Raw genomic sequence first — 24863 nt, forward strand, 5'->3', positions numbered from 1 at the left:
AAGAGGGTTGAAAATGTATTTAATGAAATTATGGCTGAAAATTTCCTGAACCTGAAGAAAGAAACAGATAGCCAGGTATTCAGAGTATTCCAAACAAGATGAACTGAGAGATATAGACCAAAACATATCATAGTTAAAATGGAAAAAGTTAAATAAAAGAGAAAAATTAAAGGCAGCCAGAGAAAAAGTCACATAAAGTCACATACAAAGGAATACCCATAAGTCTATCAGCTGATTTTTCTGTAGAAACTTTGCAGGCCAAAAGGGAATGGCATGACATACTCAGAGTGGTAAAAGGGAAAAACCTACAACTAGGATTATTTCCAGCAATACTATCATTCAGAATTGAAAGGGAAATAAAGAACTTCTCAAATAAGGAAAGGAAAAACCCCACAAGTAAACACAAATATGTAGTGAAGGCTGTGGGTCAATCACTCAACATAAGCTAGTACAAAGATTATAAGACAAAAGTTAGAAAATCCACTATAACTACAATAAACAGTTAATGTATATACATGAAGATGTAAAATATGACATCCAAAACCTAAAACACAGGGGAAGGTAGTAAAGTGTATTTGAACTTAAATGGCTACCAGTTTAAAAAAGAAAATATATAGGTCAACATATATGAACCTCATGGTAACCACAAATCAAAATACTACAATGGATACACAAAAAATAGAGAAAGTAACACAAGCATATCACTAAAGAAAATCATCAGATCAAAGGGAAGAAACTAAAGGAAGAAGAAAAGACTACAGAATGACAAAAACAACCAGAAAACAAGTAACAAAAAAGCTGTTAAATACACACCTGTATGTATCTAAATGTTTCAATCAAAAGACAGAGCAGATAACTGGACCCATCTGTGTGCAAGAGACTCTCTTTAGAGACACACAGACTAGGATTTCTCTGATAGTCTAGTTAAGAATCCAGCTGTCAGTTGCAGGGGTCATGGGTTTAATCCCTGATCCAGGAAGATTCTACATGCCGTGGGGCTACTAAGCCCATGTGCCACAACTACTGAGCCCGTGTGCTGCAAATACTGGGCCAACATGCCTACAGCTGCTGAAGACTAAGTCTAGAGACTGAGCTCTGCAACGAAAGAAGTCACTGCAATGAAAAGCCTGTGCACTGCAACTAGAGAGTAGACCCTGCTCACCACAACTAGAGAACCTGCATGGAGCAATGAAGACACAGCATAGGCAACAAATAGATGAAATTTTCAAAAGACATGCACACTATTTTACATGCAAATGAAAATGACAAGAAAGCTGGTATCAATACTTACATCTTACAAATAAGACTTAAAGGAAGGTCCATAAAAAGAAAACAAAGGGCATTATATATATATATATATAATGATATAGTGCTCAATTTTTTAAAAAAAGAATGTAACATTCATACATGCATCCCATATAGCTGCAACTAAATTTATGGAAAACAAATATTAACAGACATAAAAACAAGAAATCGACAATAATAGAAAAATGGTAGGAGAGTTTAACACTTCACTTACATCAAGGGACAGATTCATAAAGATGGAAAATCAATAAGGAAACAGTGGTCTTAAATGACACACTAGACCAGATATACATAACATATGTATATATAGGACATTCCATCCCAAAACAGCAGAATGCACATTCTTTTCAAGTTCACATGGAAATGTGCTCCAGGATAGATCACAGACTAGGCCACAAAACAAGTCTCAATAAATATAAGAACACTGAAATTACATCACGCTTTTTTTCCCCCAACCACAGCAGTGTGCAACTAGAAACCAATTACTGGAAGAAAAAACACAAACACATGGAGCCTAAATAACATGTCTTTAGAAGAAACAATGGGTCAGCGAAGAAATCAAAGAGGAAATCAGAAAAAAAGAGAAATAAAAACAAAAACACACCTTTGTACCACTGATGTGATGCAGCAAAAGTAGATGTAATAGGAAAGATTATAATGATACATACATATCTGAGCATACAAGAAAATCAAGCTATCTTCTACCCAAATGAATTAGAAAAAGAACAAAGCTCAAGTCAGCACAAGAAATAAGGCATTATTTTAAAATAATATTTTTATTGATCTTTATTGAAAAATAATAAAGATCAGAGAGGAAATGAATAAAACAGAGACAAAAAATAGAGAAGATCAATGGAAGCAAGAAATGACTTTTTAAAAGGATAAACAAAATTGAGAAGCTTTTAGCAAGGCTCATTAAGAAAAAAAGAGAATTTAAATAAGCAAAGTAAGATAGGAAAGAGAAGATTACAACCAGTATCAGTGAAACACAATACTGTCAGAGAATATTACAGACAGTTATATGCCAACAAACTGAACAACCTAGAAGGAATGGATAAAAATTTGAGAAACACAAAGTATTCAAAGACTGAATCAGAAAGAAAGAAACAAACTGAACAGATCAATAAGAAATTGAATTAGTGTTAAAAAAAAAAATCTCCCAGCAAACAAAAGTCCAGGAACAGATTGCTTCCTAGGGAAATTCTACCAAATATAATGAGAAGAGCTAATACCTAGCATCACAAACAATTCCAATAAACGAAGAGGAGGGAACACTCCCAAATTCATTCTACAAGGCTATTATTACCCTGATAAAATTTAGAAAAACGTATTACCCAAAAAAGAAAATTACTTCAGTATCTCTGATGAATACAGACACAAAAATCCTCAAAAATATTAGCAAACCAAATTCAACAATATATAGAAAGGATCATATACCATAATCAAGTGTGATTTATTCTACAAATGCAAAGATAGTTCAAAATCCACAAGTCAATCAGTGTGATACACCACATTAACAAATGGAAGGATAAAAATCACATGATCATTTCAATAAACACAGGAAAAACATTTGACAAAATTCAACTTCCATTCATGATAAGGACTCACAACAAAGTTGGTACAGAAAAAACCATATTTCAACATAATAAAAGCCATTTATGACACACTGACAGCTAACATACTCAGCTTTTTCCTCTAAAATCAGGAACAAGATAAGGATGCCCACTTTTGCCACTTTCAACATAGTACTTACTGGCAGTCCTAGCCACAGCAACCAGATAAGAAAAAGAAATAAAAGGTATCCAAATTTAAAAGGAAAAAGTAAAAACGTCACTGTTTTCAGATGACTTATTATATATAGAAAATTCTAAAGTCCCAACAAAAAACTATGAGAACTAATTAATGAATCCAATAAAGTTGTAGGATATAAGATTGACAAACAGAAACCTATTGCTTTTCTAAACACTAATAATCAACTATCAGAAAGCAATAAAATAATCCCATTTAAAACTGCATCAAAGAGAATAAAATATCTAGGAATAAACTAAACCAAGGAGGCAAAAGGTCTATAACCTAAAGACTATAAAACTAAGGCAAAGGAAACAAAAATAAAAATAAACAAGTGGGACTTAATTAAACTTAAAAACTTCTGCACAGGTAAAAGAAACCTTTGACCAAAAGAAAAAGACAACCTATTCAAAGTGAGAAAATATTTGCAAATTATATGACTGATAAGGGGTTAATATCCAAAATAAATAAACAGTTCATATAACTCAATACAAACAAAACACCTTATTTTAAAAAATAAGCAGAGGACTTGAATAGATATTTTCCAAAGAACACATACAGATGACCAAAGGCATATGAAAAGGTTTTCAACACTGGTAATCAGAGAAATGTAAGTCAATACCACAATGAGGTATCACCTTACACCTATCACAATAGCTATAACCAAAAAGATCACCAATAGCAAATGTTGGCAAGGATACTGATAAAAGGGTACCCTAGAGAAGGCAATGGCAACCCACTTCAGTACTCTAGCCTGGAAAATCCCATGGACGAAGCAGCCTGGTGGGCTGCAGTCCATGGGGTCGCTGAGAGTCGGGCATGACTAAGCGACTTCACTTTCACTTTTCACTTTTAAAGCACTGGAGAAGGAAATGGCAACCCAACCAGTGTTCTTGCCTGGAGAATCCCAGGGACAGCGGAGCCTGGTGGGCTGCCATCTATGGGGTTGCACAGAGTCAGACACGACTGAAACGATTTAGCAGCAGCAGTACAGGGTTGATGGGAATGCAAATTGATGGAGCCACTATGGAAAACATTATAGAGGTTTAAAAAAAAACTGAAACTAGAAACACTATATGATCCAGCAATTCCATTCCTGGGTGTGAATCAACAGAAAATGAAAACGCTAATTTAAAAAGATACATGTACCTCAATGCATGTTCACAGCAGCATTATGTACAACAGCCTAAGAAACAGATGAATGGATAAAGATATGTGGTTCACATATATAATGGACTATTACTCAGCCATAAGAATGAAATTTTGCCATTCGCATCAATATAGATGAAGCTGGAGAGTACTGTGCTTAGTGAAAAAACTCAGAGAGAGAAAGACAAATATTGTATCTGATCAGATATATGTGGAATCTAAAAAAAAATGAACATAACAAAACAGATACAGATTCACAGATATGCAGAAAATAAATTAGTGGCTACCAGTGGGAAGCTGGAGGGAGAGAGGGCAAGACAGTGGCTGGAGATTAAGAGGTATAAACCAATATGTATAAAATAAATAAGCTACAAAGATATACTGTACAGCACAGGGAATATAGCCAACATTTTATAATAATTTTAATGATATACATCTATAAAAATATTGAATCATAATGCTGTATATTTGAAACTAATAAATAGTTTAAATCAACTATCAGTTCAGTTCAGTTCAGTCGCTCAGTCGTGTCCAACTTTTTGCGACTCCATGAACCGCAGCATGCCAGGCCTCCCTGTCCATCACCAACTTGCAGAGTTTACTCAAACTCATGGCCATCGAGTCGGTGATGCCATCCAGCCATCTCATCCTCTGTCGTCCCCATTTTCCTCCTGCCCCCAATTCCTCCCAGCATCAGGGTCTTTTCCAATGAGTCAACTCGTTGCATGAGGTGATCAAAGTACTGGAGTTTCAGCTTTAGCATCAGTCCTTCCAATGAACACTCAGGGCTGATCTCCTTTAGAATGGACTGGTTAGATCTCCTTGCAGTCCAAGGGACTCTCAAGAATCTTCTCCAACACCATAGTTCAAAAGCATCAATTCTTTAGCACTCAGCTTTCCTCACAGTTCAACTCTCACATCCATACATGACTACTGGAAAAATCATTGCCTTGACTAGACAGACCTTTGTTGGCAAAGTAATGTCTCTGCTTTTTCATATGCTATCTAGGTTGGTCATAACTTTCCTTCCAAGGAGCAAGAGTCTTTTAATTTCATGGCTGCAATCACCATCTGCAGTGATTTTGGAGCCCCAAAAAATAAAGTCTGACACTGTTTCCACTGTTTCCCCATCTATTTCCCATGAAGTGATGGGACCAGATGCCATGATCTTTGTTTTCTGAATGTTGAGCTTTAAGCCAACTTTTTCAATCTTCTCTTTCCCTTTCATCAAGAGGCTCTTTAGTTCCTCTTCACTTTCTGCCATAAGGGTGGTGTCATCTGCGTATCTGAGGTTATTGATATTTCTCCCGGCAATCTTGATTCCAGCTTGTGCTTCTTCCAGCCCAGCATTTCTCATGATGTACTCTGCATATAAGTTTAATAAGCAGGGTGACAATATACAGCCTTGACATACTGCTTTTCCTATTTGGAACCAGTCTGTTGTTCCATGTCCAGTTCTGCCTGTTGCTTCCTGAAATGCATATAGGTCAGGAAGGTCTGGTATTCCCATCTCTTTCAGAATTTTCCACAGTTTATTGTGATCCACACAGTCAAAGGCTTTGGCATAGTTAATAAAGAAGGAATAGATGTTTTTCTGGAACTCTCTTGCTTTTTTGATGTTCCAGCGGATGTTGGCAATTTGATCTCTGGTTCCTCAGCCTTTTCTAAATCCAGCTTCAACATCTGGAAGTCCACGGTTCACAAATTGTTGAATCCTGGCTTGGAGAATTTTGAGCATTACTTTACTAGCGTGTGAGATGAGTGTAATTGTGCGGTAGTTGGAGCATTCTTTGGCATTGCCTTTCTTTGGGATTGGAATGAAAATTGACCTTTTCCAGTCCTGTGGCCACTGTGGAGTTTTCGAAATTTGCTGGCATATTGAGTGCAGCACTTTCACAGCACCATCTTTCAGGATTTGAAATATCTCAACTGTAATTCAATTAAGAAAAATTTTTTTAAAGAAAGTAAAATGATGTGAAATAAAACTCCTGAGAGCTCATCCAAGATGGTGCAGCAGGAAGAGCTCAGGCTCACCCCCTCTCAGGAGCATACATACACAAAAAACTGCTGAGGAATCATCAGTAAAAAAAACTGAAAGTGGCCAAAAAAGATATTCTGCATCCAAGGATAGAAAGAATAAACAAAAACAAGATGGTAGGAAGGGTGTACTTGCAATGTAATCAAATCCCATACACACTAGGTGGACTATCCACAAACTGGAGATTAATCACATCACAGAAGTTCTCCCACATGAGTTAGAGCTGTGAGCCCCAAGCCAGGTTTCCAAGCCTGAGGCTCTGATATCAGAGGGAGGAGCCCCAAAAGCACCTGGCTTTGAAGGCCAGCAGGGCTTGACTACAAGAGCTCCACAGGAGCGACTAAACTGAGCTAGGCCACAAAACAGTGCAGAAAGATATAAATCATACAAAGTATACTTTCTAACACAAGGGATGAAATTAAAAAACTAGACGACTGGCATATATACACACACACACACACATACATACGTACATAGTAAATGACAAACTCAAACAATCAAATAGTCAAAGACATTATCACAAGGAAAACCAGGAAACACCTTCAGTTCAGCCACTCAGTTGGGTCTGACTCTTTGCAACCCCACGAACTGCAGCACAGCAGGCCTCCCTGTCCATCACCAACTCCTGGAGTGTGCTCAAACTCATGTCCCTTAAGTCAGTGATGCCATCCAAACATCTCATCCTCTGCTGTCCCCTTCTCCTCCTGCCTTCACTCTTTCACAGCATCAGGTTCTTTTCAAATGAGTCAGTTCTTTGCATCAGATGGCCAAAGTACTGGAGTTTCAGCTTCAGCCCTTCCAATAAATATTCAGGACTGATTCCCTTTAGAATGGACTGGTTTGATCTCCTTGCAGTCCAAGCGACTCTCAAGAGTATTCTCCAACACCACAGTTCAAAAGCATCAATTCTTTGGTGCTCAGCTTTGTTTACAGTCAAACTCTCACATCCATACATGACTACTGAAAAAACCTAGCTTTGAATATAAGGACCTTTGTCAGCAAAGTAACGTCTCTGCTTTTTAATACACTGTCTAGATTTGTCATAGTTTTTCTTTCAAAGAGCAAGTGTCTTTTAATTTCATGGCTGCAGTCACCATCTACAGTGATTTTGGAGCCCAAGAAAATAAACTCTGTCACTGTTGCCACTGTTTCACCATCTATCTGCCATGACGTGATGGTACTGGATGCCATGATCTTAGTTTTTTGAATGTTGAGTTTTAAGCCAGCTTTTTCACTCTCCTCTTTCACTTTCATCAAGAAGCTCTTTTGTTCCTCTTCACTTTCTGTCATAAGGCTGGTGTCATCTGCGTATCTGAGGTTACTGATATTCCTCCCTGCAATCTTGATTCCAGCTTGTGCTTCATCCAGTCTGGCATTTTGCATGATGCACTATGCATATAGGTTAAATAAGCAGGGTGACAATATACAGCCTTGACATACTCCTTTTCCTATTTGGAACCAGTCTGTTGTTCCAGGTCCAGTTCTAACTGTTGCTTCTTGACCTGCATACAGATTTCTCAGGAGGCAGGTCAGGTGGTCTGGTATTCCTATCTCTTAAGAATTTTCCAGTTCGTTGTGATCCACACAGTCAAAGGCTTTGGCAAGTTAATAAAACAGAAGTAGATATTTTTCTAGAATTCCCTTGCTTTTTCTATGATCTAACGGATGTTGGCAATGGGATCTCTTGTTCCTCTACCTTTTCTAAATCCAGCTTCAACATCTGGAATTTCACAGTTCACATATTGCTGAAGCCTGGCTTGGAGAATTTTAAGCATTACTTTACTAGAGTGTGAGATGAGTGCAATTGTGTAGTTTGAGGTAGTCTGAGCATTCTTTGGCATTGCCCTTCTTAGGGATTGAAATGAAAACTGACCTTTTCCAGTCCTGTGGCCACTGCTGACTTTTCCAAATTTGCTAGCCTTTTGAGTGCAGCACTTTCACAGCATCATTTTTTAGGATTTGAAATAGCTCAACTGGAATTCCATCACCTCCACTAGCTTTGTTCGTACTAATGCTTCCCAAGGCCCACTTGACTTCATATTCTAGGATGTCTGGCTCTGGCTCACACGATTGTGATTATCTGGGTCATGAAGAACTTTTTTGGATAGTTCTTCTGTGTATTCTTGCCACCTCTTCTTAATATCTTCTGCTTCTGTTAGGTGCATACCATTTCTGTCCCTTATGGTGCCCCATCTTTGAAATGTTCCCTTGGTATGTCTAATTTTCCTGAAGAGATCTGTAGTCTTTCCCATTCTATTGTTTTCCTCAATTTCTTTGCATTGATCACTGAGGGAGGCTTTCTTATCTCTCCTTGCTATTCTTTGGAACTCTGCATTCAGATGGGTGTATCTTTCCTTTTCTCCTTTGCCTTTCACTTCTCTTCTTTTCTCAACTATTTGTAAGGCCTCCTCAGATAACTATTTCGCCTTTTTGCATTTCTTTTTTCTTGGGGATGGTTTGATTCCCTGTGTCCTGTACAATGTCATGAACATCTGTCCATAGTTCTTCAGGTACTCTGTCTATCGTGTCTAATCACCTTAGAACAAATTAAAAGGAAAACACAATAGTGTCCAGAGGGAAATTTGTAACTGTAAAAGTCTACATTAAAAAAGAAAGATCTTAAGTCAACAACTGTATACCATAATAAAGATTATAAGTAAGATAAATATGCAAAATACAGAATAGAAATACAATAAAGAAAAATCAATGAAATAAAAACTTGGTGTTTTAAAAAGATAAAAAGTTGGCAAAGTTTTTAGCCACCAAACTGGATAACTCAGATGAAATATACAATTTCCTAGAAACATATAAACTTCCAAAACAGACTCAAGAGGAAACAGAAAAATCTGAAGAGACCTATAACAAGGATTGAGATTTAATTATTAAGAAAAAAAGAAATTCTCAACAAAGAAAAGCCCCAGGATAAGAAGACTTCCCTGGTGAGCTGTGCTATTTAAAGAATTAATACCAATACTTCTCAAACTCTTCCAAAAAGCTGAAGAGGTGGGAACACTCCCTAAATCATTACATGTAGCCAGCATCACCCTGATATCAAGGCTAGATAAAGATATCACAATAAAAAAATTATAACCTAACACCTTTGATAAATACTAATGCAGAAAGTAGCAAACTGCATTCAGTCAATTCAATGACCAGGTGCAATTTATCTGAGGAATGCAAGGATCATTTAATATATGAAAATCAATCAATATAATATACCATTATAGAATGAAAGATTGAAAAACTATGATCTTAATGCAGAAAAGCCACTTGTCAAAATCTAACACTCTTTCATGACAAAAGCATTCAACATACTAGAAATAAAACAGAATATTCTCAGTATGATGAAGGCTATATATGAAAAATGATGTGAAATATCATTATGATGTGAAAAATCTGAAAGCTTTTCCTTTAAGATGAAGACAAAGATGGCCACTTTGGCCATTTCTATTCAATATAGTACTTGGAGTTCTAGCCAGAGAAATTAGGCAAGAAAAGGAAATAAAAGGCATCCAAACTGGAAAGAAAGAAGTGAAATTACCTCTGTTCAGAGATAACACGTTCTTATATGCAGATAGCCCTAAAGAACACACATACACGCAAATACACAAACTGCTAGAATTTATGAATTTAGCAAAGTTGCAGGGTACAAAATCAACACACCACAGTCAGTTGTATTTGTATTCACTAGCAATGAATAATTTGAAAAGGAAATTAAGAAAGTAATTACATTTAAAACATAGAGAATAAAATACTTGGGAATAATTTAACTAAGGAGTTGAAAGACTTATACAATGAAAACTGCAAAATACTGCCAAAAGAAGTTAAAGAAAACATAAATAAATGGGAAGACATCCCATATTTATAGATTTGAAGACAATATTGTTACTATGTCAATACAACCCAAAATTAATCTAAACAGATTCAACAAATCACTATCAACGTCTCAATAGCATTTTTTCAAGAAATATAAAAACTCATCCTAAAACTCATTTGGATTTTTAAGGGATTCCAATAACCAAAACCATTTTGAATAAGATCAAAATTGGAAGACTTACTTCTTGACTTCAGAACTTACTGCAAAGCCACAGAAATCAAAACACTGTAACGTTAGCAGCAGGATAGACTGTAGACAAGCGGAATCGAATAGAAAATCCAGAAATAAACCTTTGCATATCTAGGAATTGATTTCCAAAAAGAGTGACAAGAGCATTCGATGGGAAGAGAACACTTTTTTTTTAAAACAAATACTGCTGGGACAACTAGATACCAACATGCAAAAGAATAAAGATGGTCCCTTACCAAACACCACATATAAAAATTAACTCAAAATGGATTAAAAGTTCTAAACATAAGAGCTACAGATATTTAAACTCAGCATCTTTAGAGAACTCTTAGAAGGAAACATGGAGAGAAAGCTTTATAATATTGGATTTGGCAATGATGTACTGGATATGATACCAAAGTCACAGGCAATAAAAGAAAAAAATACATAAACTGGACTTCATGAAAATTAAAAACTTTTATGCATCAAAAGACATTATCAATAGAGCAAAAAGGCAACCCACAGAATGGGAGATGATTTTTGCAAGTGATATTATCTGAAAAGAAATTAATATCCAGAATATATAAAGAACTCTTCCAACTCAACAACAACAAAAAACTCAATTCAAAAGCTCTTTCCACTGTACAATGCTGGCTACAATAAGGAGTCTGCAACCTAGAAAAAGGCCCTCACCCTAGCATGCTGACACCCTCATCTCAGACATCAAGCACCCAGGACTGTGAGAAATAAATTTCTTTTGTTTACAGTTTAAAAATGGGCAAAAGACTTGAATCAAAGAAGGTATAGAAATGGCCGATAAGCACCTGAAAAGATGCTCAACATCACCTATTATTAGGGAAGTGCAAAATAAAACTAGAAGATATCACTTCATACCTATCAAGATGACTACTATTTTAAAAAATCAGAACATTTTTATGAAGTGTTAGCAGGGATGTGGAGAAAGGGAAATCCTTATATACTGTTGGTGGGAATGTAAAATAATGCAGCTATCTGGAAAGTAGTTTGGTGATTCCTCAATAAGTTAAAACTATAAATACCATATGATTTAGTGATTCCACTTCTGGAATCCCAAAGAACTGAAGGCAAAGACTCAAAGAAATATCTATATACCCATGTTTATAGTAGCATTATTCACAACAGTTAAAAGAGAGAAGCACCCCAAGTGTCCATCAGTGGATGAATGGATAAAAAAAGTATGGTATGTACATACAAAGGACTATCACTCAGTGTTAAAACACTCTCACTTATGCTACAACATAAGTGAAACCTGAAGACATTATGTTAAGTGAAATAAACCAGTTTACAAAAAGACAAATACAATATGATTCTACATATATTAGGTACCTAAAGAAGTCAAATTCATAGACAGAATGATAGTTGAAAAGAGCTGCAGGAAAGGGGACATATATAAGCAGTTATTTTTCATTGAGTGTAAAGTTTCAGTTCTACAAAATGAAAAAATTTTGTAGACAGATGGTGGTGATGGTTGGACAATATAAATATAATTAATACCACTGAACTGCATATATTTTTAAAAGGTTAAGATGTTAAATTTTATGTTATACGTTTTTGACCACAATTTTTTTTTAAAAAACTGAACCTGGAACACATTATACTAAGTGAAATAGGTTAGTGACAAAAGGGCAAATATTGGATGGTTCCTCTTACATGAGGCATGCTGCTGCTGCTGCTGCTGCTAAGTCGCTAAAGAGAAGTCAAATCCACAGAGACTGACAGTAGAATAGCGGTTACCAGTGGCTGGATAACCAGTTATCAGAAAGAGGGATTGGCTAGTTGTTCCTTACTGAGTTGTTTCTGTCTGGGATAACAAAAAAGTTCTAGAAATGGATAGTCATGAATAGTTAAGAAAAAACCCAAAACCTTATTAAGAATCGCAGATATCTGAACAGCACAATCAGCAGAGCTGACCAACAGGACGTGGCCCAGCACAGATCCAGAGAGTTGATGTGGTGGAGTCTGAACAGAAAAGTAGCGACTAGCCTGCCCGAGGGCTGGGTGCAGACCCTGCAGGGTCTTGGGGCCAGGTTATGAGCTCTCCATTCCGTCCCAGAATAATGGAGCATAGATTTGAGGAGTTTAATGGAGGTGCAGAGTCAGGAGGGTGCTACAGAAGAGGAACAGAGGAAGTTCAGATGGGGAGTGTGGATATGAGAAGGAATCAAAGAGGATGACCTCAAGCACCTGTGCAGCAGTGACCAAGACTGACAACTTGGGTCAAAAATCCAGTCCCAGCAAGCTTTAAAGAACTGAAAACACACAAAATTTGTTCTCTTACCACAGTGCATTTAGGCTAAAAAAAAAAAAACAAAAAAACACTAACAAAAAGATTAATAAATATATTGCTCAGTTGTGTCCAACTCTTTGCAATCCCATGGACTGTAGCATGCCAGGCTCTTCTGTCCATGGGATTTCCCACGCAAGAATACTGAGTGGGTTGCCATTCCCTTCTCCAGGGGATCTTCCTGATCCAGGATTGAACCTGAGTCTCCTGCTTGGCAGGCGCATATTCTTTACCACCTGAGAAGACCCTAATAACTATATTACCTCCATTAATTACTATATTACCTCAAATCACCATGGAAACTATAAAATATTTGAACAGAAGGCTAAAGAAAATGCTACATTTCAAAATCTTTGGAATGCAGCTAGTATCAGTAGAAGGAATTTTATATCCTGAATACCTATATTAAAAAAAGAAGAAAGGCTCAAAATCAATGCACTACATATTTCAAGAAACTTTCTAGAAAAAAGTAACCCAAAGATAGAAAAAATAATAAAAGGAAAAAACTAATGAAACATACAATAAAGAATTATCATCAAAGTGACGTGCTCTTTGAAAAGGCTGATAAAATTTATAAACTCAGAGAAATCACCATTATCAGGAATGAAAAACAAGACATCACTGCAAATCCTGCAAACTGTGAAGAGAAGATGTTATACACAAATTTATGCCAATTAATTGGAAAGCTTGGATAAATTTAGAGATGTACCAATTGTTAGAAAAGAGAATTTAACAGAAAGAATAGAAAACCTAAATGGTACTAAAACTGTAAACGAAATGAAATCCATAGTGGAAACCTTACCCTCAAGGGATGGAGAGAAATGTGACAAATACGTACAAGCAAAATGTCAACCACAGCTCACAGGCAGAGGGTACCTGAGAGTTCACTGAAGAATTTTCAGTCTTTTGTACATTTGAAACTTTTGAACCTTCCCACACTCAAAAAAATAAAATAAAAGGCCATCATCAAAAAATCTACAAACAATAAATGCTGGGGAGAGTGTGAAGAGAATGTTGGTAGAAATGCAAATCGGTACAGCCACTGTGGGCTTCCCTTGTGGCTCAGCTGGTAAAGAATCCGACTGCAATGCGGGAGACCTGGGTTTCAATCCCTGGATTAGGAAGATCCCCTGGAGAAGGGAAAGGCCACCCACTCCAGTATTCTGGCCTAGAGAATATGGGGTCACAAAAAGTCGGACATGACTGAGCGACTTTCACTTCACTTTATAGCCACTGTAGAGAACAGTATGGAAGCTTCTCAAAAAAGTAAAAATAGAGCTACCATTTGATCCTATAATCCCTCTCCTGGGCATGTATACGGACAAAAACATGGCCCCAGAGGATACATGCACCTCAGTGCTCATTGGAGCACTGTTTACAATAGGCAAGACATGGAAGCAACCTACTTGCCCATGGACAGATGCATAAAGACGTGGCACACATATACACGGGAACATTACTCAGCCATTAAAAAGAACGAACTAATGCCTCTTGGAGCAACATGAATGGTCTTAAAGACTGTCATACTGAATGAAGTAAGTCAGACCAAGCAAGACAAATATTGTAAAATATCACTACTGTATGCAAAATCTTAAAAAAAAAAAAGATACAGATGAACTTATTTACAAAACAGAAACAAACTCACAGACTTGAACGAACTTATAGTCACTGCAGGGAAGGATGGGGGAAGGAACAGTTAGGGAGTTTGGGACTGACATGTACATACTGCTATATTTAAAATGGACAGGGACCTCCCTGGTGGTCCAGTGGTTAAGAATCCACCTTCTAATGCAGGAGACGTGAGTTCCACCCCGGGTTGGGGAAGATCCCACATGCTGCAGGGCCACTAAGCCTGCACATTGGCAACTACTGAGCTCACACACACTCTAGAGCCTGCATGCCACAACTAGGGAGCCTGTGCACCAAACAACAGAAACCCACACACCACAACTAGAGAGAAACCCCCATGCACAACTAGAGAACGCCTGTGTGCAACAAAGAGCCCATGGGCCACAATGAAGACTCAGTGCAGCCCCATCCCCCACCAAAAAATGGATAACCAACAAAGACCTACTGTATACCACAGGGAACTTTGTTCAGTATTATGAAACAACCTAAATGGGAAAAACAATTTGAAAAAAGAACAGATACATGTGTATGTATAACTGAAACACTTTGCTGTACCCTTGAAACTAAGACCACATTATTAATCAACCACATTCCAATATAAAATAAAAAGTTAAAAAAAAAAAACAGAATAAAATAAAATCTCCTGGCCCAGATGGCTTCACCAATAAGCTCTGCTAAACATTTCAGGGAGAAATAACATAATCTTGCACAAACTCCCCCAGGAGACTGAAAAAGGGAATACTCCTTCAATGCAGGTTTTGAAGTCAGCAGTCCTGATCCAGGAACAAATCACACAACAGAACCAAAGACAGCAGCTCCTCACTTCTGCCCTACATGTTCTGGGCACACCTGAGCTAAAACACAACAAGAGGTATTCCCCTGGGTATGTCATGCAGACTTTGCCAGCTTGGGTTCTGATGGAAGACAGTGAAGGTGGGGCCACCAGGACAAGGCCATACCTGCAAGATGCTGGCCAGTCCCACCTAGACACTGCCCAGCACCGGGTCAGGCCCTACTGCTCTGTTGAGATCTGGAATCATGGCTTCACTCCCATTCCATCCCCTCAACTCTGGGCAAATCCACCCCCCTTCACCCCCCAACCATGCCCCACTTACAGCCCGTGCCTCGCCAGAGGCCAGGGGCCAGCCTGCTGTGGCTTCCATGTCATGCAATTTCTGCGTCTGCTTCAACTGGTTGAGTGACGGCTTTAGTTGTGTGGCCCCGACCGTCTTGCTTGTCCACTCGTCCACCAGCTTGTGCAGGTCGTCCGTGAAGGTGCCTTTCTTGTTGTTGCTGTTGTTCACCTGCGCCTGGATGTGCAGGGCAGGTTGGGGGCCCGGCTCAGGGCCCGGGACCAGGCTGCTGGTGGAGGACCCTGGGGAGCACACACAGGCCAGGGTTGGTGACACCACACACCAGCACCACTGGCCGGCTGCAGTCATTTAAACCATGGTCTTGCTTAAGCCAGGCAACACCTTGCTTCAGGAGATGGTCTGCATTTGGGGGTCCATGCAGTTTTAGACACAGTGGCGTGATCTCAGGCTACAGGGCTTTGCCAGGCAGCCATCGCCCATCTCAACAGTCAGGGGACAGGATCCCAGCTGCTGGCAGCTTTACACAGTATCCCTTCTGTGCCCACACTGTCCAGGACCATCAGACCTCCATGTGAGGGAGTTCAGAAAACTGCAGGGTCAGCTGGACACAAACTAGGGGCAGAGTCCTCCGGCTTCTGCTCTCTAAGTTCTAACGTGAGTATTCACAGGAGACTCAATAATACTTTGGGCAGAGTGCTTAGCAGCTGCCAATATCCTTTCAGCAAAGGGAAAACGCTTGCAATAGGTTGGACTGCTGTTTCTGTAAACGATAATGATTTGGTGATCTGGAATTTAAGGCACAGAAACCATACCTCTCCTTACCAGAGCATGTAATAATAATAAGGTGTACAAACACCCAGAACCTTGGTGCCAACTAAGGGGCTGACGCCTGTAGAAGAAGGATCTGTGCAGCCCAGATGCCCACGGAAGGCTTGGGGCTGTGGCTTAGGTGAAGCACACCTGGCCACGTTACTCAAAGATCTTTTTTTGGATCAAAATAGACTTTTTAACTTTTAAAAATTGTGTCCCTTCCCTCCTCCAGTACATAATTTCTGGTTGGCAATTTTGGATAGGCCAATTTTTAAATTTTCTGCACTAAATAAATAACCTAATGACCATCTCTTCAAACAAGTCATTGCCAAACACAGTTTACTTTAGAGGCTAGCAATGAAAAAGCACAGACACAAACAGTTAAACATTAGTGATGAGATTTTACACATGTTGCTATTTCTACATGAACATTTCAGCCCAAAAATAAAAACAGAAAAACTTTTTAAATTAAAAAAAAAAAAAAGAGGCATGAGATGAGAGCAGTGGGCGGCCCAGGTAAACTGATACCCATTTTGTCCCGGCATCTCTCCTCTGTGGGGGCACTCATCTTTAGCACTTGAAGGAAATACTCATTCCTACGGTTTTGGAAAAGGAGCCAATTAATGATTGGTAATACATGGACGTTTCGGAGAAGGAAAGCCAGTTAGATGTGAACTGGCGAGAATGCACAAACTCTAGGAGCCACGGAGGCTTGCAAGTGTGCCTGAGGGCGGCTATCTCACCAGGTGGAGGCCCAGCAGCACCCACGGAGGGTGGGCACAGAGCGGGTCCACACCCGCCTACCCGCTGGGCCCTCGGCTCCCGGTCCAGCCGTGGAAACCCTGATGCGCACTAGCCACAATAAAGCCCATGCGATGGAAGCAGACAAGGGGTAAAAAACCCGATAATTACGACTGCTGTGCTCTTTGCCTAGACAGAGACGCTTCAAGGCAGACCCTGCAAGGGAAGAAGAAATGACACAAGACCACAGGGTTAGGCAGGACAGCACACGAGGGGGACAAGCCACCACACTCTAAGCAAAAGTCATCAGTGTGCGAGAAGGAGCAAAGGCCAGCAGTTCAGAAAGAAGGGACCAGCCTCCTGGGCTAACTGGGAGGCCCCCAAGTCAGTGTGGAGGTTCACACGAGCTTCGCCGAGGGGCGGAGGTGCAGGGCCAAGCCCCAAGCTTCAGGTAGAAGTGTGTGTGTCTCTAGAAGCATATTCCAAAAAAAAAAAAAAAAAAAAACGAAAAAGAAAAAGAGAGAAAGAGAGATAAAGAAAGAAAAAAAAAAACAATTATAAAAAAAAAAAAAAGCAAAGCACACTGCTTGGCTTTCAAATATAAGGTTTTTGGGAGTCCTGCTGGTTGAGGCAGGATGCCCACTAGAAGTCAGCCAGGAGAGCTCTCAATGGAGCACAGCCTGGCCCTGCCTGGCATAAGGCTCATGGGCAGTTTTCCAAGTGTAAAAAGATACATTGTTTTGCAGATTTGAGGCCAATCCCAGATCTTAGGCTGCCCTGAACAAGCCAGTGATGAGCGTGGAGGGGAAAATATGAGGAGCCCTGTCTACACAGGCCAGAGGGAAACTGACCCTCATTCTCGGCTGCCTCATCAGGTATTCCCTGTCCATGGGGCAGGGTGAGAGGCCTCCTTACTGCACCATCACTAAGAGGTCCCAGACCCTGTGCTCCCAGAGGCTGCCTGTGCTAAGACAGATGGGCAGTGACTTTAGTGTTTGGCATTGACAATTAGTGCCCACCTGGAGGGCAGATGAGCTGGCCGAAAGGGGCTGCCACACCTGGCTTACCCTGTGGCATTCCAGGCAGCCGAGCAGGCAAAGGTGGGATGGGCAAGGACGGCTCAGGTGCTCCCAAGGTCACTCAGCAAGGCCACGCTAGCATGGAGGGTCTGTTTGTGCTCCCACTCATGGCCCCTTCCCTGGAGCACGATTCCTTACACACCCCCAATCTCCCAAGAGAGTGCCCACCACAGCACCATTCCCAGCCCCCTCACTACGGAAGGCAAGACACTGCTTCCTGTATTGGGGGACAGGGGCAAAGGCTTATTGGGGAAAAGCTGTACTCATTGGTTCAGAAAACTAGCTCACACTGAGCTGCACTTATTTTGGCTCATCCTGTTGTGTTCGCTGCGGCTGACTTGGTAAAAAGGGAGGTGATATTCAGTTGGGGTCTGTTATGAGAATAAAATGGAATTGGGCCAGGCAGGAGCAATCCAGACTGATTCTCAGTGGGAACTCTGAAAAGTTTTTGCTGGTCTGTGTCCTGAGATGGACCTCAGCTGAAAGCACAAAGCCCTTTAGGGGTTCCAAGGTACAAAGGGAGGAGGGTTCTGGGCTCTGTGACCGTGCATGTGAACACAGATTTCCTAGTCGAGATCCTGGGGTTGTACTGTCCTTTGGACCACAGCAGTCCCCTACAGACGACCCTGGGACCTGGGACTAAGTACTTCTGCAAGATCCCTGCAGTCTAACCATAACAGGTTCTTTCGAAAGGCTGCTCTGTGCCTGCCTGGCAGCTCCTAGTGTTGCTACAGCTCTGCATTCAGAGCTGTCTCCTATCACCCTCATGGGAAAGAGAACACGCCAGCCAGCCATAGAAGCTGGCTGCTAGAGGGAGTCTGTGCCTGCGATCAGCCAGAAATCAGGGCTCCAGACTGATCTTTCTGGTTACCCAGGCAGGGTAAAAGACATCAGACACCAGGACACCATCCTCAGAGCCAGAAAGCAATACCAACCCACACCCTCACTGGACACCGCCTAAGGGATGGAGCATAGCTCCTGGCCATCCATGCCCTGGCTAAACACGGGCCCTGAGGTGACCAGAGCCTGGTCAGCTCTCAGTCCTTAGGGTGGATCTTTAACACAAACAAACCAGATTTGGATCCCTCCACACAGGTCACACTGTCTGGCTCTACAAAACCACAGCTGAACAGGCATCATGTGGCTAACCAGCCCACACTCACGCCAGAGCCCTGTCCATCCTCAAGTGGCCCCTTGAATCTTGTCCCCTGTGTCTGTTCCCTGGCCTAAGTCCTGCTCTAAACACACACCATGCAGACAGTGTCTGATGAACAAGTCTCTACCCAGCCCTGCTGAACCCACACTGTGCTAGTATACACATCGAGTTCCTGCCTACAGAGCAGGATGGAACAAGGTAGCTGCAAGGAACATCCAGCTACAAGGGAGCAATGCAAGGGCAGCAGGCCTGCACAGAACCCACAAAGGGCCCACATGGGATACATCACGGGCCCACTTGTGGCCCACAGGATACCTATATGGGACCCACACATGCCTATAGGAAGCCGACATCAGGCGCACATGGGGAATAATGGTTTTAACCAGCCCCACCCCCTGGTTTCCCATGAAGAGAGAGTCCTCCCCATAGCACTTCCATCCTTAGCCAAGGCTTGGCAAAAGCCAGCTTAGCAACCCCAGAAATACTCCGAGAAGCCTCCACATAGGCAGATGCTAGGGATCTGGGGCTTGGCAGCCTCTTCCAGCTACTGAGAAAACTGTTCTTCCCAGACTGCAAAGGAGCAACACAACTGAATGACCTAACATCTTGTCCTGGTGCAGCTCGTGTCTGCAAGAACCCCATAGCCAGGCCAGGAGTCTCAGGCATCGCCCAGGCCTGCATGCAATGAGGCCCCCCACCCCACTTGCCCCTACATTCACTTTGGCATGGAAACAGAGGCAGCTCCTGGTATGGATGGCCAGCCTTGTCAGGCACCTGATGCTGTTTAGACCCTTGAAGTGCCAGAAGGACACCTCAAATCCCAGGATACATGATGCAGGCAAACTGCTCAAGATGCGGGCCAGGGCAGCCACTATCACATCTGCCTGGGCCAGGCCCTGGAGCCACTATCACACTTGCAGTTTACCAAGCTTCAAATACTAAGAAGCTCACAAGGAACTGGGGCAACAGGCTCAGTGCAGACCAGCCAGGGGCCTCCCCACTCCCCCCATGGAAGAGGCGAGTCCGTCGGTCACCTTGTGCCTGGCAGCGGTGTCAGGTGCCCTCTTCTGGCACAGGAGACAAACGGGACAGAGACAAAACATCATCCTGAGTGTCTCTGTACCAAGCCACCTAGACCCGAGCATGGAGCTGAAACTTTTCTGGGAAGCATGGGCAAGGAGGAAAGATGTGTCTCAGCTCTACCCTAGGATGACTCCACCCTGAACTTCATTCCCTGAGTGGCACAGGGCCTACCCTGAGGACAGTTCATCCTGAGTGCCTGGATGAGAATAGTCCCAGGTGAGGGAAGAACCTGGGGGGCTGCACTGTGGCACCTAGCGGTCCCAGAGACAAACTGGCTACAGCATGGACGATACCCGGCCTGCTGCTGCTGGACACGTGAGAAAAACACAGCAGACCTCACTGTTCCATGTGCCCGTGCCTGTCTCTGTTCCGATGAAGAGCGGGGGCAGGGAGGACCAACGGGTCTGACCACAGCTTCTGACTAACAGGACACAACCACTTTCTGAACATGACCTCACACCCCTGACTACAAGCTTCCTTGAAGCCTCCACTGGCTGCAAGGAGGGATCTGTGCCCAGAGCCTCTCTCCCAAGTCTGTCCTTCCCTGAGTGTTGGCCCACCTACGGCTCTGAGGGCTGGCCTGTTCTGACACCCACCGTACGGCAGCACCCACCCCTGGCTTCACCCTGGGTGAAGCCTTCACCCTCCCCTGGCTCTCCATCCTGGGCATGGCTACTTCGCCACCTCAAGTTACCTCCCCACCTCCCCAAGCTGCCTGCAGCTCCACCCCAGGTGCCCCCACCCATCTCTAACCCCTCTTATCTTCTCCAAGCTTCATGGAAGCTGGGACCTTCTTTGTATACTTCAAAGCTTAACACAGGTTTTATTTTGCTAGAGTCCTGTCTCCTGTACAAACTGAAAACATGCTCTTGGCTTTACCTCCAGCTCTGGGCTGGACCGGTTGCCCCCACAACCCCAGAGCCATGGCCCTCAGCACCCAAGCTCAAGCTCCCTCTGCCCTTGCAGCCAACCCGAAGTCCCCTCGCCTCTCAGCCTTCAGGGGCTGAAGCCAGCCCTAAATATTTCCCTCTGGTCTCTCACTGAGGCATATGCTCAGTCTCCTCTCAGAGCAAAAAGCTCTGTGGTCACCCAGAAACCGGCAGACTACAGGTCCAAGAGAACCCCCTGCAGGGCTCAGCAAATGCCAGCACACATGGGACAGGATGGGCAGTCCTGGGGTATCCCACCCCGTTAGAGTGGCAGTGGCAGGGGCACAGGCTCAACCTTCACATGGCTCAGCTGGAGGCTGCAGTGAGCGGGTCCAGGGCAGGAACCCACAGTACACCCTCCTGACCAGCAACCCCAGAGCATGTGGGGGCCACGTTGTGGCCCCAAGACTAGGAGCTCTGCCATGCTGCTGCTGCTGCTGCTAAGTCGTGTCAGTCATGTCCGACTGTGCGACCCCATAGACGGCAGCCCACCAGGCTCCGCCGTCCCTGGGATTCTCCAGGCAAGAACACTGGAGTAGGTTGCCATTTCCTTCTCCAATGCATGAAAGTGAAAAGTGAAAGTGAAGTTGCTCAGTCATGTCCGACTCTTAGCGACCCCATGGACTGTAGCCTACCAGGCTCCTCCATCCACGGGATTTTCCAGGCAAGCATACTGGAGTGGGGTGCCATTGCCTTCTCTGAGCTTAGCCATGATATGCCTAAAAGGGCCACTGTGTGAAAACAGGCAGCATTATTGGATTCATGGCATTGGAGGAAATAAAGCCTTATAGGCCAGCATGTACCACCACCTATAATCAATCTACGTGGGTCAGCTCCCCATTTGCCACCAAGCCATGCCACATACATTTCTTTCTTCCTAGCCACACACACAAGCACAGAATGAAAACATAAACCCTTTGTCCCTACTGAGCCTCAAATAATTTTTTTTTATCTTGAAACAATAATTAATAATGATATAAATGAAAACCCTTAAAAAAGAATAGAACCACCTGAGTAGAAAGGTAGCCTGGCAAGGACCTCAGGGGCCACGTGGTACTCTTCATTCACACTTTTACCCCAAATGCCCTGCTCTAATCTGCTTCCCACTCCTGGCTGGCCACCCTCAAGCAGTGATACACACATTTGTCTGACTAGGAGATGCCTGGAGATGCCTAGAGGGGCAGGTGCTCTCACCACAGCTTCCCAGGCAAGAGCCAGGCACACACAGGCAGAAGAAAGAGGACGAGTGGGTGATGTGCGAGGTGAGTGGGGAGCCAAGATGCATGCAGGCTCCCAGCCCCCTACTAAACTTGGCAACTAACCTGCAGACCCAAGACGCCTGAGCAGAAACGGGGGTGGGGTGGGGGCTGTTAGCAGACAAGGAGCACTGGGCAGTTCCTGCGCATTTCTCCACAGTCTGATGCCTCTGACCTGGCCCTCCTGGGGAGGGTGCCAAAGTCACTCTGATGGGGATGCACACTGAACTCTGATGGATGCCTGCCATGGATGTGGCCTCAGATCCCAGCAAGCACAATGTATCTTTATTGTACCAGCAAAAGCCAGAGGCCCTAAACCAGCATGTACAATCCAATGGGTAAAAAAGCTTAACGCTTCTGTTGAAAAACAAAAACCTGAAAACCTCACAGCTTCTGAATCATTGGCCAATTGGTCTGAAGGATGGAAACGATTCTGGACAGCCTGAGCACATGTGCCATTCCTGGACACGGAGTCCCTGGGTACGAGCAGTGTGTTCCAGGGAGGCAGATGATGACTGGGACTTGAGTTTTGATTTAGCAGAGCTTTGGGGGACTGAATAATTGACTTCATCTCTGAGGTCAGTGAGATGAGAGGGAAATACACCAAGTAAAGTGCTCCAGCTAGAGAGAAGGCCAGGAGGGGCCGGGCCCACACACAGGGGCACAGCAGGAGGCTTGGCATCTCTCAGGGTCAGAGATTCCTGACATGACAAGAATGGAGGGGGGGCTGGGGCATCCTAGCTGGAGCACGTTCTCTCAGCATTTCCACATGCAGGGAGTGGGGCAGTGGGTTAACAGTACTGAATGTTGTGATACGGCCCTTGTACAGAAGTTACACCCTCCAGTGACCTTCTAGAACTGTCTCGGCTCGCTACATGCATGTCTTCAGAGTCCAGACACGTGTGAAACACACCATGCGTCTAGAGAAGGCCGGGGCTGTCTTTTTGTTGTCGCTGGAACTGGGGACAGCGGACGTGTAAATCTGCCACGATTGCAACAGAAATAAAACTACGTCCAACATAAAAAAAGAAAAAAAAAAAACACTAAACAAACGAGTGACAAAAGAAATGCAGAGCACCTTGGGGCCTGGGGCAGAGCGCCAGAGGCTGGGAGTGGGCAAACCACTGCACATGCTTTTGGTGTCCAGGCATGAGCCAGCCAAGAGCATGCACTGGCGCTTTCTGGGGCTAGAAGGGTGGGCATGGACGGGGTTCCATTTTTTATATCAAGTACATGATTTCAATGGGGGTAGGGTAAGGTGTCCTACAAAATGTATGGAAGATAATGAAGACAGGGAGGGGCAGGGGAGAAACCAAGGGCCAGGAGGTGATAAAATACAAAAGAACAAATACAGACAGATGGACACAGACACGGGTCCACTGAGGAATCGAGCGCGAGGTTTGCTACTAGACTTATAGGTCACTCTCTCAGACGTTGGGTGGTAAACCGTCCAGCCTGCAAATGAATATAGAGGGAAGAAAACAAAGAGACAGGCATCAAGTACAGTCTCTGGGATTCCTCCTACACACCACCAGCCATATCAGCCTCTTCACTTAGCATCCACGGCTCCACCTAGCCCAGCCCAGAGGACCACAGCCACTGATCACATAATGGAAAGGAGGTGATGTTGGAGCGGAAGAGAAGCGGACCCCAGGAGAGCGTGCGGGGCAGGGTGGGGGGTGGGCACCAGCAGCGGTCACCACGACTTCTCTGGAGAGAGATGGTGGGGGTGGAGCACCTCATCGCGTAGCCGCTGCATCCACAGCAGCGGTGACGAGCATTTCCTCCTCAAGGCCAATCTCCCAGCTCGAGAGCTGTGCCCTCGTCCCCCCAACTGGCCCTCCTGACGGAAGGACCCATGTTTAGTGGGGAGTGGGGTAGGGTGGGGGTGGGCCAGTGCCTGGGAACTGGCGCAGAGCTCACAGCAGATGCCACATCTGACCTCTCAGTGGTCCTGGCGCCTTCCCCAGGCCGGCTCTTGCAAAGCGCACCTCCCTCTGAGCCGCTTACAGCAAGACTTGATGATGGGCAGGCCATCCACTTTTCTCATTCAAAATCTACATCTAACGTTTTTTTTTTTTTCCTTAAGAGGCTGTCGGCAGCCTTGGCCGCAGCTCATGTCCCCTCTATGCCACACGGGCCCTATGAGGCTAGCACATGCTCGGAGACGGGCGAGCTGGGAATCACCTGGGCCATGCGCTCCGCCTCCATCACTGGCCAAGCCGGAGCAGATGTCTGCAGACAGGGAGGCCCGCACGGAGCAAGGCTGCTGAGTCTGAACTGCCTTCCCACATGGGTCTGAAGCTGCTGTGGGCCCTGCCCCAGCTTGGGCAGGGTCCTTAGCAGGAGGGGCTCTGCTGCAGTCTGACAAGTGACCTGGGTTGGGGGGAGAAGGGGTGACAGGCACGATGAGGCACCACAGGACAGACCAGCCAGCT

General features: G+C 43.5%; 1 protein-coding gene across 14 annotated transcripts in view; it reads right to left on the reverse strand.

The window, feature by feature from the left end:
- Window positions 1-24863, reverse strand: part of WNK2 (WNK lysine deficient protein kinase 2) — a 162448-nt gene that overhangs the window by 15328 nt on the left and 122257 nt on the right. For 4 of the 14 annotated variants that reach the window (XM_042242989.2, XM_060410835.1, XM_027964193.3 and 1 more), the window contains 4 exons: window positions 24613-24801; window positions 23782-23880; window positions 17094-17138; window positions 15393-15652 (listed from right to left, as the gene is read on the reverse strand). In XM_042242989.2, coding sequence (XP_042098923.1) covers window positions 15393-15652; window positions 17094-17138; window positions 23782-23880; window positions 24613-24801 — 593 coding nt within the window. Of the gene's footprint in view, window positions 1-15392; window positions 15653-16709; window positions 16778-17093; window positions 17139-23781; window positions 23881-24612; window positions 24802-24863 lie in introns of those variants that run through there. The other 10 variants (XM_060410837.1, XM_027964195.3, XM_060410832.1 and 7 more) reach the window with 6 other exon arrangements.

The sequence above is a fragment of the Ovis aries genome, chromosome 2 (assembly GCF_016772045.2).
Source record: "Ovis aries strain OAR_USU_Benz2616 breed Rambouillet chromosome 2, ARS-UI_Ramb_v3.0, whole genome shotgun sequence".
In the NCBI taxonomy this organism is placed as follows: domain Eukaryota; kingdom Metazoa; phylum Chordata; class Mammalia; order Artiodactyla; family Bovidae; genus Ovis; species Ovis aries.